Here is a 15368-nt window from a genome sequence, read left to right as displayed (position 1 = left end):
CTCCTTCCACTCAAAGTCAGACCGCCTTCTGACAGGTTCGTGGGAACTTTCAAATTTTTAAGTAAGGTTTTTAAGAAAACGGGACAAAATGGACATTTATATTAAAATGACGGGACGGCCTGGAAATGTTAAGAAAAACGGGACTGTCCTGTTCAAAACAGGACGCATGGTCAGCCTAGGTTTAAGAAAGTTTTCAAATCAGGTATTTCAAGTCTCAGATATAGGCATCAGCCCTTGTCATCATAAATTCTGCACTGAGGAAAGTTCCCCTCTCTGGGGGCACTTAGAGACTTAATAAAGGACTTTTCCTTTTTCTATTTCTTTTGAAGACCCTTGTGTTGGTTTTAGAAGGCAACAGGGATAAGAAAGGGGTCCCCGATTAACTCAAAGTTGGGGCAACTTGAGGATAGGGTGGCTTGGCTTCATTAAGGGCACCCAGGGTTAGGGTTACCCAAAGGGGAACTGTGGTTAGAATGAAAACCAGCAATGGGTGGGGCCAGAAACAAAAGGGGCAGAGTTTGTTGCAAATTGCTGGTAGGCGGATAAGTCATAATTGTGAGTAGAAAGGGCGGAGAAGGCTCTAGCATACACAGAGAGAGAGAGAGAGAGAGAGAACTAAGGTGCCTGGTGACCCTTTCTGTCACTTGGCACACAGCCATCAGATCGATGCCCACAGAGTCCTTGCAGGCCTGCCTGCAACAGGAGTTCAGGTCCGTGGGAATGAATTACAGTATTGCCAAGACCAACATCACCACAATTGTTTTGGTGGTACGTGGGGAATTCTGCACAAGGAAGCATTCCTGCTGTGCACCACAGTATGGGAGAAGTGGTTTAACTATCTCTGCTCTTCCAGCGAGCTCACGGGTGTCTTGGAGGCAAGCAGCCATCCCATAATCCCTAGAGACTGCTGGGTGAAGAAGCTTTCAAACTCTGAGGTAGCACTGAACCTTATACATCTGGTCTCCCCTGCAGGGATTGCTCCTTTTCGGCTTGATGCGTTCCAGGATCCAACTTTGCAGATGCAACTTCTACTGTCCTTGAATATGCTTTTGACCATCAACACACGCCATCCTTTAATTCCAGGCATAGATTGCTCACAGAAGTATCTAATCACTTTCTCCTTTTGAGTAAGGCTACCATATCTGGGCTCCATGCCTTTATTATTGCCGAGAATCTAGCTCTTCAACTTTGGAAGGACAAATTTATGGCCCAGTTACGCGACGGACTGAAGACCTGATGTTACTTTCAAGTTATGAGCAAGTTATCTACAGAAGTAGACTATGTAGGGACAATTACAATGAAATAAGGTCATCTTTTATGGAAACTGTCATGTCAAAGTTCATATATATACATCTACTGTATCTATGTATGAGAAGCCTCTCTATCATCTCTGTCTGTCTGTCTGTCTCTATCATCTCTCTCTCTCTCTGTCTCTCTACCTCTCTCTATCTCTCTCTATCTTTATCTCTCTCTTTCTCTCTCTATCTCTATCATCTACAATTTATGTTGTTGCTATTACATCTTTTTTCTTTTTTTCTCTTTGTTACTCTTATCTTTTCCCCCCCTTCTCTGTTTTCTTAAGTAAAGAAAGAAAAATAAAATCTGGACTGAAGAAATCCAGCCAACCACGAAATGAAATCCAAGAGCTATATGAACATTATATTAGGATTTGTTATGTTTTTATTATGTTTTTAATTGCCGTTAGCCACCCAGAGTCATGTATTTGAGATTGGCTGCCTACAAACAGAATGAATGAATGAATGAATGAATGAATGAATGAATGAATGAATACCCCTACTCTGTGTGGCCATCTAGTGGTCATCTGGATTACTGAAGCCCAGATGTGATAGCCCTACATTTGGAATATATAAGATTCAAAAGTAGATTGCTTCTCTAAGTGGAGATCCCGTGCTAGTGACGGAAGAGAGGGGAAACACAATGGAGGGTAACTCCTGGACATTTTTTCAAGGCATTGTCTTTCACAGTGCTGGGGGAATCAATCACAACTGATGGCAGGATGCTTCTCACCCTGATGCTGTGTTTCCCAACGTCAGCAGATTTAAGATGTGTGGACATCAACTCCCAGAATTCCCCAGGCTGGGGAATTCTGGGAGTTGACATCCACACATCTTAAAGCTGCTGATGTTGGGAAACACTTGTCTAGCAAGTGAAAGCAGTGATCCCAAACTTCCTAGCTGCTGACAAACTAGCCCAAAGGAAGTCAGGTAAGGAAGGAAATCATTAAGGGAGGACACTTGGTGTTCTTTCCTTTTGTTTGATGGTCTTCTTGAAACAATTGCACCGCTTCACAAGATGGAGCACATTTCTACTGGATAATTAAAGGCTGATTGTTAGAGGACTCAGGAACTTTTCTAAAAGATTAACAAATTAAATTCGTAGGACTGCAAGTGGGCAGTGCTATGTCCCATGGATTTCCCGCACCCACGCCTTTTTAACCTTACAGCATCCATGATTCTCCCTTTGTCATCACGGGCAGAGATTGAATGATTGGGTTCATAACAGCATGCTAAGCCCTAGGTTCCTTAACCACAGTTTACTCTAGGCACAGTTAGCTTGGGGTTTGCACACCATGGTTCATCAAAGCCAAAAGTCATATTGTGGCTTAATGCTAAACCTGGCTGATGACTTCCCCCCAGGATTTGAATTTAGATCTCTGCTACCCAATACATGTCCCTACAGTGTGCTAACCCTAGACATAACAGGTCTGATTCTCCTCCTTCTTCTCCTCCCTCTCCTTCTCCTTCTCCTTCTCCTTGTCCTTGTCCTTGTCCTTGTCCTTGTCCTTCTCCTCCTTGTCCTTGTCCTTGTCCTTCTCCTCCTCCTCCTCCCTCTCCTCCTCCTTCTCCTTCTCCTTCTTCTCCTCCTTCTCCTTCTCCTTCTCTTTCTCTTTCTCCTTCTCCTTCTCCTTCTTCTCCTCCTCCCTCTCCCTCTCCTTCTCCTTCTCCTTCTCCCAATCTATATTATGGTCATAGACCAGTATATTATTTCTCCTTCCACTTCTCCTTCTCCTTCTCCTTCTCCTTCTCCTTCTCCTTCTCCTTCTCCTTCTCCTTCTCCTTCTCCTTCTCCTTCTCCTTCTCCTTCTCCTTCCCCTTCCCCTTCTCCTTCTCCTTCTCCTTCTCCTTCTCCTCCTGAGTCCATACTAATGTCTCCTCTGGCCTGATTCTTAGAAAGTTGACATTCCTTGATTACATCACCTGCCACCATCTCAGCTAAATGTCTTTTGTTGGAGCCGAAGGTTGTGATCACCAGCTTGGCGTGGGGGACTTTGCCTTCAAAGGCAATTTTGAGAAGAAGGCACCTTCTCCTCACCCCCACCCCTGCCTCCATATAAAAATACTTCCAGGTACTGTGCAAGAGGCCCAGGCTTGTCCAAGCCTTCCTGTGGCCAGCCTTGTTTCCAAAGGAGAGGAGACCCTTGGGTGTTCTCTCATCCTGAAAGAATTCACTCCCCTTGGGGGGGGGTCTCACTCTCTTTTTGGGAAGCCAGAGGGCTCTGTACTGTTCTTTCCTCCCCCAACTTTGATCTTCTCCTCATGTTTGCCCAGCCAGTCAACCCAGACAGGGTTAGCGTCTGAGGTCAGCCTTCTTTTCCATTCCAAACTCCTAGACGCATCACACGGGTGAAAGGAGGAAAGATTCAGGTTACAGACCCCCCCTCCTCTTCCTCCTCCTCCTCCTCTGCTCCCCCCCCCCCACACAGGGGAGCTTTATAACTCTGTTAGCAGCTGGCCAGCCATCTGATTTGTTGGGTAGATGCCCCCAAATTGTCCTGGCAAAATCTAGAAGAGGATTTCCTTTTCTGAGACAGAGCTCTCCATGGGCTGGTGACCTGGATCCAACAGCTCTCTCCTCCCCGACCAACCGACCGACACCCACCCGCTTTTTGAACAATGAGGTTCAGGAAGAATTGCACATGAGAAGAAGCTCCTGAGTGAGGGGAGGCAACCCAGACAGAGGTTGAGAGAGGGAGGAAGACAAAGGAACCACGACTGGGTGGCTGAAGTTGGAGGCTGAGCATCCGGCAGGGAGGCAGGTCTTCTGCAGGGTGGCCCTCTTTCGTCTCGAACGCCCTGGGTTCAGGATGCTGATTTGGGGAAGGCCTGGTGAGCTTTGGGGCACTGGCTGGCATGGACGCTAGACCTGAAGGATGCTGAGAAGATGAGAAAATTCTCCAGGGGGAAGAAAGAAGCACTTTTGATTCGGGTTCCTCCTCCGCTAGACGGCTACCTCCTCTCTCTCTCCCTCCCTCCCTCCCTCTCCTCCCCCCTTCCTCTCTTTGCAAATGTGATTGTTTTGTCTGTCACACAGGGCAGAGTGGAAGACTGTTCCTGGCTGGGGTGAGGGAGAGACAGCCAATAGGTTACAGGAGCCTGCCTCAGCCGGATGCCGTTCTGGGCTCCTTGTACAGGGAAGCGACCGAGAAGGCTTGGAAGATCTGGGCTGCTTCTGGACCCCATGCTGGCCTCACTTGTCCTCTCTCTGCTCTCCGTCCTGGCAGAAGGGGCCAGCCTCCAGCCAATCAGAACGAACCACTTGGGGATGTGTCCCAACCAGCTGAACCCCAACCTCTGGGTGGATGCTCAGAGCACCTGCGAGCGAGAGTGTCAAGCCGACCAGGTGAGACTTGGCACCGGGGGCTGCTGCCACCCCTGTGCATCTTCAGCCTGGATGGAGCAGAAGAGCCGGGCCTTTCTCTGGGAAAAGGACAGGGAATAAAACAGGGCAGGGGGGTAAAGATGGAGGGTGGGGTGGGTGAGCAGGGCAGCTTCCCACCCAGCTGGTGAAAAGATTCCCCCCCCACACCCGAAGTTGGACCTCTTTGGGTGCTTTAAGTTGCTTGGCATGCCTCAGGTGGACAGCCGAGCCTTGGACTTCTCTAGTTCGAAAGATCATTAACAGTTCCCAGGAAGGCGATTCGAGGAGATCCTGGGAGGATCCCCCCCAATTGCCTACTGTTGTTCCATGGAACTGTTTGTTCCGTCTCGCTGTCCCTTGGTGACAAAAGACAAGGGCTTTGAGCATGCCCAGAGGAATGGGATCTCCTGCCCGTGAGGCTCCTCCAAAGAGTTCCCACACCCTCCTCTTAAATCAAGGGGTTTAGCAAGGTCATTCTGGATCCTCCTATTAGCCATTCGTGGAAATATTCTGCATCCCTGTGTGAATCAGCCCAGTGTGTGTCTGGTCAGCAGCCTTCATTTAAGTCAGTAGAACCTTAAATCAGAGACAGGCTTCCTCACCGGCATTGTTAGAAGTACTTGGTCGCCGCACTTTTCTTGAGCATCCAAAGACGTGCACTTACGCTTAAAGAAAAGGGGGGATTTTTGTTTTGGCTGTTAAACGCTGCCCGGTTTCCGAACCTGCCCAGCTAGGTGTGAGCTGTAGGGAAGTGGGAAGAAGATTTAGAAGGAGGCAGCGACAAGCCACTTCCAGAGGTTTTCCAACAGAGGTGGCTGTGGGGTCACCAGGCGCCAACTCGGAGGAGAGGTCCTCTTTCCTTCCACAGCCCTGGGGCTTTCGCTCACAACCCTAAAGCTGCTGATTCAAGCAAGCTGGAGAAAGCGTACAAACCACAGCGTAACTGCAGGGGTGGCTGGGTGGGATGATACCCCCCCCCCACTTTGCAGGAAAAGAAAATTCTGGCGCAAAGCCGTTTGAAGGGCCTTTAGGTGGTTGGATTTGGGGGTGTGAAGGAAGAACAAACGCGCGCGTGTCCTTGCTTGTGCACACGAGGTGAGGTGGCTCCTTGTCATGAGCAGCAGCTGCTCAAGAGGAAGATTGGCATCTTCATCGGTGGTGTATTGAGTAAGAGGAGGGCTCATGGTGGTACGCTGGGCTGGGGCTTTGCCTATAGAAGATCTAGCATTTGCTTGTGGAAGATCCAGCACTGCCTAGACCTTCCACAAACTTCCTGGTGGAAGTTTGATAGCATTGCCTGCAAACAAGCCTTCCTCCCCTCTTAATTTTTTAAAATTGCCATCGCTTTCCTTGGAACCTCATCAGTTGGCATTCCGTGCAATGGGTACCGGAGCAGACCACTACCCCTTCAAATGCATCATTTTATATTTTGGAACAGAATTCCTTCCTCTGCCCCAGCCTCAGTTTCCCCTTCATTTCCTAATGCAAGGTGTTTTCCTTTGCTGGTCCCGTTTGCCTCTGGGAAAGAGGTGTTTTGCTGCTTTGAGGACTAAATGATGGTTTCACAGAGTTGGTGTCTCTGACCCAGGGTTACAGCTGTGAACATGCGGTTGGCACGGTTTACCACCTGGGGCTGGCACAGGTGTTTCTCTGCAGGAGTGCACACAGCCCAGGATAAGCAAAGGATTCCAGCAGAGAAAGAAACTCATTTATCAGCTGCTGCGGCACCATCTAACACTCCCCAGGATGGCTTGGTGGTGGCTACTGGTTGCCCGCTTCTCACATATGCCCTAAAACATTTAGGTCCTGGCCATTGTTTCTTCCCTGCAGTGTCTTTGCAAGACCAGAAGCAAAGCTGGGAATCCTCTGGCCAGTTTCTCAGCAAATTCCTGATTTGTTTGGCTCCTGCAGTATTTATTAAGCACGGATTTTTTTTTTTAGCATGGATTTTCATTGATGTTTTAAAAATACTTTTCATCCTGTATTCTGTCCCTGGATTATTCTTAAGTTTTTGCCTGAGTGGAAATTCAGGTTCTATGACGAATAAAGAAAGAAAAGAAAGAGAAGCCAATTGCAGGAGAAACATTGCGCATTCGCTCCAGGGTCCATCATAAGGTCCCCAGCTTTGTTGGCATAAATTCAAAGAGAGAGATCAACTTCATTATTATTACCACTGCCATGACTGTGTTGTCTAATGCTGTATTTATTTAGTCATATTTTTATTCTGCCTTTACTTCAAGGAATTCCAGGGAGGTACAGCTTTCCTAGGAAAGCCTCACAAATCCTCACAATGACCCTGAGAGGCAGCGTCTGATCCTCAAAGCTTCCTGCTCAATTTCATGATTGGGTGGGCGTTTAAATGGAAGATGCTCTTCCCATGTTTTAGATGTTGGAGCAACCACACAGCAAGTTAATTCTATACCTTTCCATGGGTTCTGGGAGGTGTAAATGATGGTTAGATCCTGTCCTTTGGCTTTAATTCACAGTCTCCCTCCCCCCAATTCCCACCACCCAAATATTTGCTCAATCCAATCCCATATTTTGATCAGGTTTTCTTGAGGGATCCCTTGTCCTGGAGAACTCTAAATCCACCATCACTCCTACCTTTTTTCTCATTCTCTCGTGTTCCCCAGAAGTGAACAAATGTAGGAAATGTTTTAGACAGTCACCCTTGCACAATAATTGTACCATTTTGTTCTCATCCAGGAACCCTGAGAGAGATTTTTGTGCCCATCTAGCATGAACTGGGAGAACTTTCTGCAAAGCAGTATTTTCTCTTGATGTGTCACACTAGTAGTTTTACACCATCTTTCTCCTACCTAGCCCTCACCCTAAATGTCAGGACTTCAACTCCCAGAATGTTTAACAATGGCCCTGCATGCTAGGGAATTCTGCGAGTTGACATCTGCACATCTGGAGCTTAAGGAAGGCTCTTTAGGAGAACTTGCTTCCTAGATGGAGAATGAAGCCCCATTTAGGACCATTCTCAGCCCATAGTTGAGAGCTTTGTTGTTCCTTTTGCTACCCACAGATGGAGCAAAAACATCCTTGGGAAACTGAGGCTCTACTGCCATATCTCCCTGCAATGTCCTGGGAGACATCCGTAGCTTTGAGATGGAAGTGGGACCTCAGCAGAGTCAAGCCTGGGATGGGAGGCCACCAGAAAATCCTTGCCTGGATTGTAGGCTAGGCTGGGAAAGTGAAATCACATCCTGGAAGAAGGCAATAGGAAGCCACTTCTGGATCGCCACCATGAAAATTACCTGGCTGTATCTCTTTAATCACCGGAGTCGAGCTTGACTTGAAATGGACTTTTATTTTTTTAATCTGCCAGAAGTCTGTCTTCATCCTGATTTGTGCCGTGCCAGTTCTTGCCCCCAGTCTGAATGACTGTTATCCCCCAACCGCCAGTCTCACTTTGTTACGAACAACAGTAGAGACAGGGATGGGAAAAGGTGGAGGTTGAATATGTTCTTCCTTGTTATCCCCCTTCCACATGAGGCAAGGGAACTTAAAGAAAGAGCCTGCATTTGCATGACACACTAAGCCATGGCTTGTTAAATCATGATTTCTCAAGCAACACTCAACTGGCTGAGCATGGACAGCACACCAAGCCATAAACTACACTTAACAAATGATAGTGCCCACGTTTGCAGAAGATACCATGCTGAAATCCCATTATAATTTGTGTCAACCCATCTAGAATAATGGGTTGGTCTGTACCCAGCTTGGTGTATGGTACGTGTGTGTGTTGTTTGTTCTATCTGTTGCAATTCCATCTGAAAGTAGAGAGTCAGAAACCACCACAGCCAGGCTGAGGAACTCAAGGAACATCTCATTCCCTTGTACTTTGACGCCATCTAGATCACTGTTCCTCGAGCTTGGCAGCTTTAAGCTGTGTGGACTTCAACTCCCAGAATTCCCCAGCCAGCATGGCTGGCTGGGGAATTCTGGGAGTTGAAGTCCACACAGCTTAAAGCTGCCAAGCTCGAGGAACAGTGATCGAGACTAAAATTGCACATTTGTTTTCTGAATGGCATCAACTGCTGGCACTTCCCTGCAAATCCGGATCATGGCTGACTCTTCAGCTGAGAGACAAGACACAACGGCAAGGGAATATCCCTCCTTCTGTTAACTCCATTAATGTGGGAGGCTTGCAAGATGATGAAACAATCTTAAAAGCAGAGTCATAACCTTGATTTTATTTTGTTTGTTAAATAAGTGATTACCTTCGCTAATGACGCTGTTGTTCTCCAAGGTGCATGTGGGTAAGCTGCCTTTTTTCTTGTTGCATTTGATGTAGCCGGATCCTAACAAAGAAGCAGAATCCAGGCAGAGCTTCTGTGTTTGGGGAGCTTTGCTTTGGCCTGTTTCTTCAGCTCTTTCCTAGGTCATGCCAGAAATTCTGCACAGGCAGCTTTGCAGGAAACCACCACCACACTCCAGCCCTGTGAATGTGCAGATCTAGCTTGCATGGGCATGAGATGCAAGATGTACAATTTTTGAAGGAATCTTCTACTTAATTAAGTACTCCGTTGACTCTTGCTGGGTCCATGTCATTTTCTTGGCCATATGGAAGTGGTTAGTCATTGTCATGGAATGACCTGATGGTGTCCTATCCAAGTTGGGGGGCCATATAAACTTCTTAGATAAGTAAATATCAACCAGGGCCACTTACCTTTTCCAAAATCAGTCATGATTGATGGGGTGGTGCCACTTGCGTGCAAGTGAAAAAGAATGGTTTGCCAATTTGGCCGTTATTTTTCTGGTGGGTGGGTGTGTTGCCAGCTGGTTTCACACATCACAGCACTAATCTACCATGTAGGCTTCTTTTGTGGATTTTGTGCTTTTTAGTGTAAATTGGGATTGGAAATGCCATTTGTCTTCTAATACAGGTTGGGTTCTTTCAATAGCTCAGGGTCGTAATATGGTTTATTTGATGAGGGATGGGTGTGTTGCTTGAGATCAGCCCATGTTGGCCCATCAAGCAAACAAACCATGTGAAATGGAGTTCTACCACCTCAACCCAGTATGAACACAGGACAGGCTTGGCAACCCAGAGCCAAGGATGGGCCATTAGAGAGCCAGAAGGGTGTGCTGGAAGAAGGTCACAGGGGAGGGATTGGAGTTATGGAAGGACTTTGTGGTAGCTTTTCATTGTCTGGGCCAGTTATCTGACCTCCTCTTTAAATGCAGGCTGGGTTAATGGTTTATGACAGACATGGTTGAGCTTCCACAACATCTCAAGCCAAAAAAAAAAAAAATCAAGCCATACTATGACTTGGCAGAATATGCGAATGGCAACACAATCTTGGAAGAGGCATATACCAGGGCTACCATTTTGGGGGTTGTTCTTGTTTTGTGTTTAAGTCACTCTAGACTGCTGGCAAGTCTCTGCAGCAGGGTTTCTCAACCAGGGTTTCTCAACCAGGGTTCCGTGGCACCCTTGGGTTCTGTGAGAGGTCACTAGGGGTTCCCTGGGAGATCACAATTTATTTAAAACATTATTTCAAACTCAGGCAATTTCACATTAAAGAAGTAAGTTCATTTTTTATGCTTAGTTTAAGACTGTGAATGCATCTATACAGGCCTACCCATGAAACGAATATCATAATTTTGGCCTCTATTTGAGCCTGAATGTGCAGGGGTTTCTTCCCCGAGGCCTGGAAACTATTTCAAGGGTTCCTCCAGGGTCAAAAGGTGGAGAAAGGCTGCTCTGCAGGTTTCTTGCAACATTTTCAGAGGTGGTTCGCCCTTCCTTTCTTCTGGGGCTGAGAGTAATCGGCCCAAAGTCACCCAACTGCCTTTGTGCCTAAGGCAGGGCTAGAATGCACCTTGCACTGAGCCAGAATGCTTGTTGCCTGCCTGTGGCTGTGTGGTCACATCCAGCTGATGTGGTTGAACATCATTATTTAAGGCTGTGAAATATGAACCCAGCCAATGGCAAAACATTCAGCAAGACACAGGTACGGGAACCATGATTTAGAGCAATGGGTGAAGCTAGTTAATGGCTGGGTTCGCACCATATGCTAAGTCAAAAACAGCTGCTGTTCACTGTGTTGTCTGAAGCAGTCTGGATGCTGTGCAAAGTGGCATAAGACATCCTGTAAACCTAGCCTGTTCTTAGCTTATTCAACAAGCTGTGGTTAAACACATGGACCAGCACAATGTGCCTACCCAATCATGGCAACAGGTGGACTCTTGTCTGACTTGGGACAAGGCGTGTTCTATCCGCACAATAAACATCCCAGGAAGAAGTGCACTTGCATCTGAACACCCCATTGTTGTTTCCTCAACAGGACTGTGAAGGCTTTGAGAAATGCTGCACCAACGTCTGTGGTCTGCGGAGCTGCGTGGCTGCGCGTTACGCTGACGGGAGCCTCTCTTCGTCGGAACAGGCGCAGGGAGCCACCTGCGAGAGCTTTGTCTGCACCCAGCAGGGCTCAGACTGCGATATTTGGGATGGGCAGCGTGTCTGTAAGTGCAAGGACAGGTGCGAGAAGGAACCCAGCTTCACCTGTGCCTCGGACGGACTCACCTACTATAACAAGTGCTACATGGATGCCGAGGCCTGCATCCGGGGCATCAGTCTGGCCGTGGTGCCTTGCAAGTACATCTTCACCTGGCCCAATACCAGCCCGGTGCCAGTGGAGACCACAACTCACCCCACCCCTGGTGCATCTCCCGAGCTGCCGATCCCACCGGCTCTCTACAACAATCCTTTCCACCAGCTGGTCCATGTGGGTGGCACCGTGAGCTTCCACTGCGATGTAAGCGGGCGGCCCCGTCCCGACATCACCTGGGAGAAGCAGAGTGACCACCAGGAGAACTTCATCATGCGGCCTGACCAGATGTACGGCAACATGGTGGTAACCAACATCGGCCAGCTGGTCATCTACAATGCCCAGCCAGAAGATGCTGGGATCTACACTTGTACGGCCAGAAATGCTGCGGGTCTCCTGCGGGCGGACTTCCCACTCTCAGTCATCAAGAGGGAGCACTCCAGAGGGGAGCCGAGAGTTTCCAGCACGCAGCAGTTCCCACTCAGCGAGTGCCTGAAGGAGCCTGATAAACAGGACTGTGAGACCCACCAAACCCGCTGGCATTTTGACTCCAAGAAAGGCTCCTGTGTTACTTTCCGTTATGGCGGCTGTGGGGCAAACCAGAACCACTTTGACACATACGAAGAGTGCCAACTGGCCTGCGTCAGTCACATGGCCAACCTGTGTGCCCTTCCCATGGTGCAAGGGCCCTGTAAGCACTGGGAACCTCGCTGGGCCTACAATCACCTGATGAAGCAGTGCCATTCCTTTATCTATGGTGGCTGCGAGGGCAACGAGAACAACTTCGACAGCAAGGAGAGCTGTGAGGACCTCTGCCCCTTCCCCAAGACCTCGCTCTGCAAAGCCTGCCGTCTGAAAAGTAAGATGGTGTTGAGCCTCTGCCGCAGTGATTTTGCCATCGTGGGGCGACTGATGGAGATCATTGAGGACCAGGACTCTGGGATTGCCCGTTTTGCACTGGACGACGTTCTCAAAGATGAGAAGATGGGCCTCAAGTTCTTCAACATCAAATATCTGGAAGTCACCTTGACGGACATGGACTGGAACTGTCCCTGTCCCAACATGACCACAGAGGATGGACCCCTCATCATCATGGGTGAAGTCCATGACGGCATGGCTGTCCTTGACCCTAACAGCTATGTCCGGACTGCCAATGACAAGCGGGTCAAGAAAATCTACGAGCTGCTTGAGAAGAAGACCTGTGAGTTGCTCAACCGGTTTCAGGACTAGCGTGGGCTCTGGGGAGGGAACGGAGACAGACAAAAAGGCCCCTTCCTGAAGACACAACCATCCTTATATTGTCATAGAAGCAAAGGCCTGAGTGGGAAGATGGACAGGGCACAGCAGCTGCCCCTTTCAATCCACACTGAGTGGCTGCGTTCACACAACATGCTTAACGTGGTTACTGAAATAACCCATTTTCTGAGTTTACATAATATCTTGATCTACAAACTAAGCAAACAGGTTGGGTTCACACAACACAAAGCAACTAACCCAGCTCAACTTGTACTGAATGCAGCTACTAGGCTTGTCAGTGACCTGGTTTAGTGTGCTGGGTGAATATAGCCCGTGAAGGGAAGACCACATTTCCCATCTTCACCCCAGGCCAGCTCTATGGGCCAGCCTTTCATTCTTAAATATTTTTCTGTTACGATCAGAAGTTTATGATGATGCTGGCTATGCTTGTAATTATCTACTGTCTGATTTTGTGTGAGCTGTAATTTATCTGCAACCGTAACATCCCACTGCTCTACACCCTCTTCAGTTGCTCCAACCGATGTGAAATTAAGAATAATTAAACCAACAAACAATATTTCTTTTCCAGTTACAGTGCAGCCCAATAGGGCAATAGGCCTGTTTTGATGGCAAATTCGTTTTTATCAAATATCATTGTTCTTGAGGACTAGCTTCCTATCCTGTGAAGGCAAAGAAGAAAGCCAGGTTCGCATTTGCCAAAAATGATTTACTTAAGAAATGAAGGGCAGCTACTATGAAAAATACAAAGGCCGTGTTTGAAAGATCACAAGTTGGCTTAATACTGATTTATGCTTGCAGCCCTTTTCAAACAAGCCCCACATGGTTTAACATAGTTTCCTATTTCATCCAAATTTAGGAAGCCTTTGCTACAACTTTAGAACAAGGTCGGAGGTCGAACCAATTTCTAATGCCCAGGCTTGATTTCAATAACTCCTGGGTTCAGAGTAAATGTGAAACTCTACGTTGGACGTTTCCTGGTTTCTTTGATTATACCATTGAAGCAAAGGTCCTGCTAAAGGTTATACATGTTTATATATCATATAACCTGAGATATGGTTTATGGAACCAATCCAGAAGGTGCATGCAGGGTCAAAACTTTCACATTAACTGAAAATGGTATCAATTAAGTTAGAACTACCGGATCTGGGCTGCAAAAATCTAGATGACCAGTAGGTGGTGATAGAGATACAGGACATTCTAGCTCTTTGCTGCCATCTAACCAGATCTGGATTGTTTTCAGCCCAGATCTAAAAGTTCTATGTACATGTCTCTGGATAATCAAAACGGGATTCTTTTTGATAGGTATAAGCAAACCCACAGGTGTACTGCAACTTATACCAAGGTTCCAAAGACAAACTTTTGAAGGAATTAATTGCCCCTTCCCAGATTATACATTGCAAGTATTATCAGGTTTATAGGTAAAGTCTACTAGCTGAACTCAGCTCCTGGTAACTTTCATGTTGCTTTTTTTTGGAAATTGCACAGAAAAGGGTCTCTCCCCATCCCCTGCAAATTTCCAGGCTGTTTTACTGGTTTTCCATTCTAGTTTACAGCCCTGGGGTTCTCGGGAGGACCCCATCCAAGTTGTAGCCAGGACTGACCCTGCTTAGCTTCTGAGCCCAGACAAGTTTGATCTAGTACTGCCCCCTGCTGAGACACTATCAAATTTACCCTTGCCACAGCTCCACCTTGGATAGTAAGCTAAGTACAAACCAATTGATATTCATGCAGTAATGCCCAAACATTTATATTTATTTGGACCTAAATACAACACAGACTATACAAGCTACAGCTACCTTGATTCTTAGCCAAGGTACTTCTTTGACCATAGCGCATCGTTCAAATATGAATTAAAGCAGCATTGATACACTACACATCACCACTAGAGGGAGCCATTACCTTACATACCAATAAGAGAGACAGGGATTCAGTTCTCCCCCATGCACATAGAGAGAGGCATAATTTCCTTCTTAAACAGTTTTGCACTTTTTTAAAAAAGAAAAAAAACATTTGAAGGGAGGGTGCAAGGAAAAAGAATTTTTAAAAAAATCAGTTGTCAGCCTTAAGGATAGCTCTGATTTGCCTAGTGACATATGAACAGCTCTGGGTTGTAAACTATAAACCAGTGTTTCTCAATCTTGGCCCCTTGAAGATGTGTGGACTTCAACTCCCAGAATTTCCCAGCCAGCACAGGAATTCTGGGAATTGAAGTCCACACATCTTCAAGGGGCCAAGGTTGAGAAACACTGCTATAAACAGAAGCAGGTTAGCTATCTAAGCAAAAATGTTTTGAACGCGAAGCTACCTGACTGGGTGCACCTCACCATTGTTCCTGCAGAAAACTGGGTTAGGAACTTTTTAAGACAGCCATCCAGATCTACCGGATCACAAGACAAGACCTGGGGATAAATTGCAATCCAGCACATCTGGAGAGAGAGCTGGACAATATCAGCACTTTCTTTCATGGTGGTGTTCTACAGGAAGGGAGATTTTAATGTGAACGAGATTCAAACATCCAGACAGTCAAACCTGCAGCCCGGATGTTGCAGTTAAAGGAACTTTAGATCATGTGATACATTCTAATGCACCATGTGCTGATTCAACATGAGGCTCATAGTCATAAGACTAAGCATGGGGGATCTTGCCTTCCATATCTCCTGAAAGGTAACAGAGGAGGGCATTGTTTTAGATAGAACCCCATGGCATGAAATATTGTAGTTAACCAGCTCTGTAGGTGACTAAGGCTTGGCCTGATGTAGTACAGGTAGTCATCTTTGCAGGTAAGGAAGAAGTGGGGGGAAAAAAAGACCCTGCCAAAATTTCAAAAATACTTCGGACTGAAGGGTGGAGTTTACAAGCGTTTCATCTCCCCTCCCACTTGGCTAAATG

The 15368-nt window shown here is 47.1% G+C and overlaps 1 protein-coding gene across 1 annotated transcript; it reads left to right on the top strand.

The window, feature by feature from the left end:
* Positions 1-4211: 4211 nt before the first annotated feature.
* WFIKKN1 (WAP, follistatin/kazal, immunoglobulin, kunitz and netrin domain containing 1) lies at positions 4212-12973 on the top strand. Its single transcript, XM_063314884.1, has 2 exons — positions 4212-4641; positions 10959-12973. Exons 1-2 carry the CDS (start codon positions 4408-4410, stop codon positions 12450-12452), a joined length of 1728 nt encoding a protein of 575 aa, XP_063170954.1. The 5' UTR covers positions 4212-4407; the 3' UTR covers positions 12453-12973.
* Positions 12974-15368: the final 2395 nt, after the last annotated feature.

Source organism: Candoia aspera, chromosome 14 (assembly GCF_035149785.1).
Source record: "Candoia aspera isolate rCanAsp1 chromosome 14, rCanAsp1.hap2, whole genome shotgun sequence".
Classification (NCBI taxonomy): Eukaryota; Metazoa; Chordata; class Lepidosauria; order Squamata; family Boidae; genus Candoia; species Candoia aspera.
Note: the sequence above shows the minus strand (reverse complement) of the source record. Positions and strands in the feature narration are given on the sequence as shown.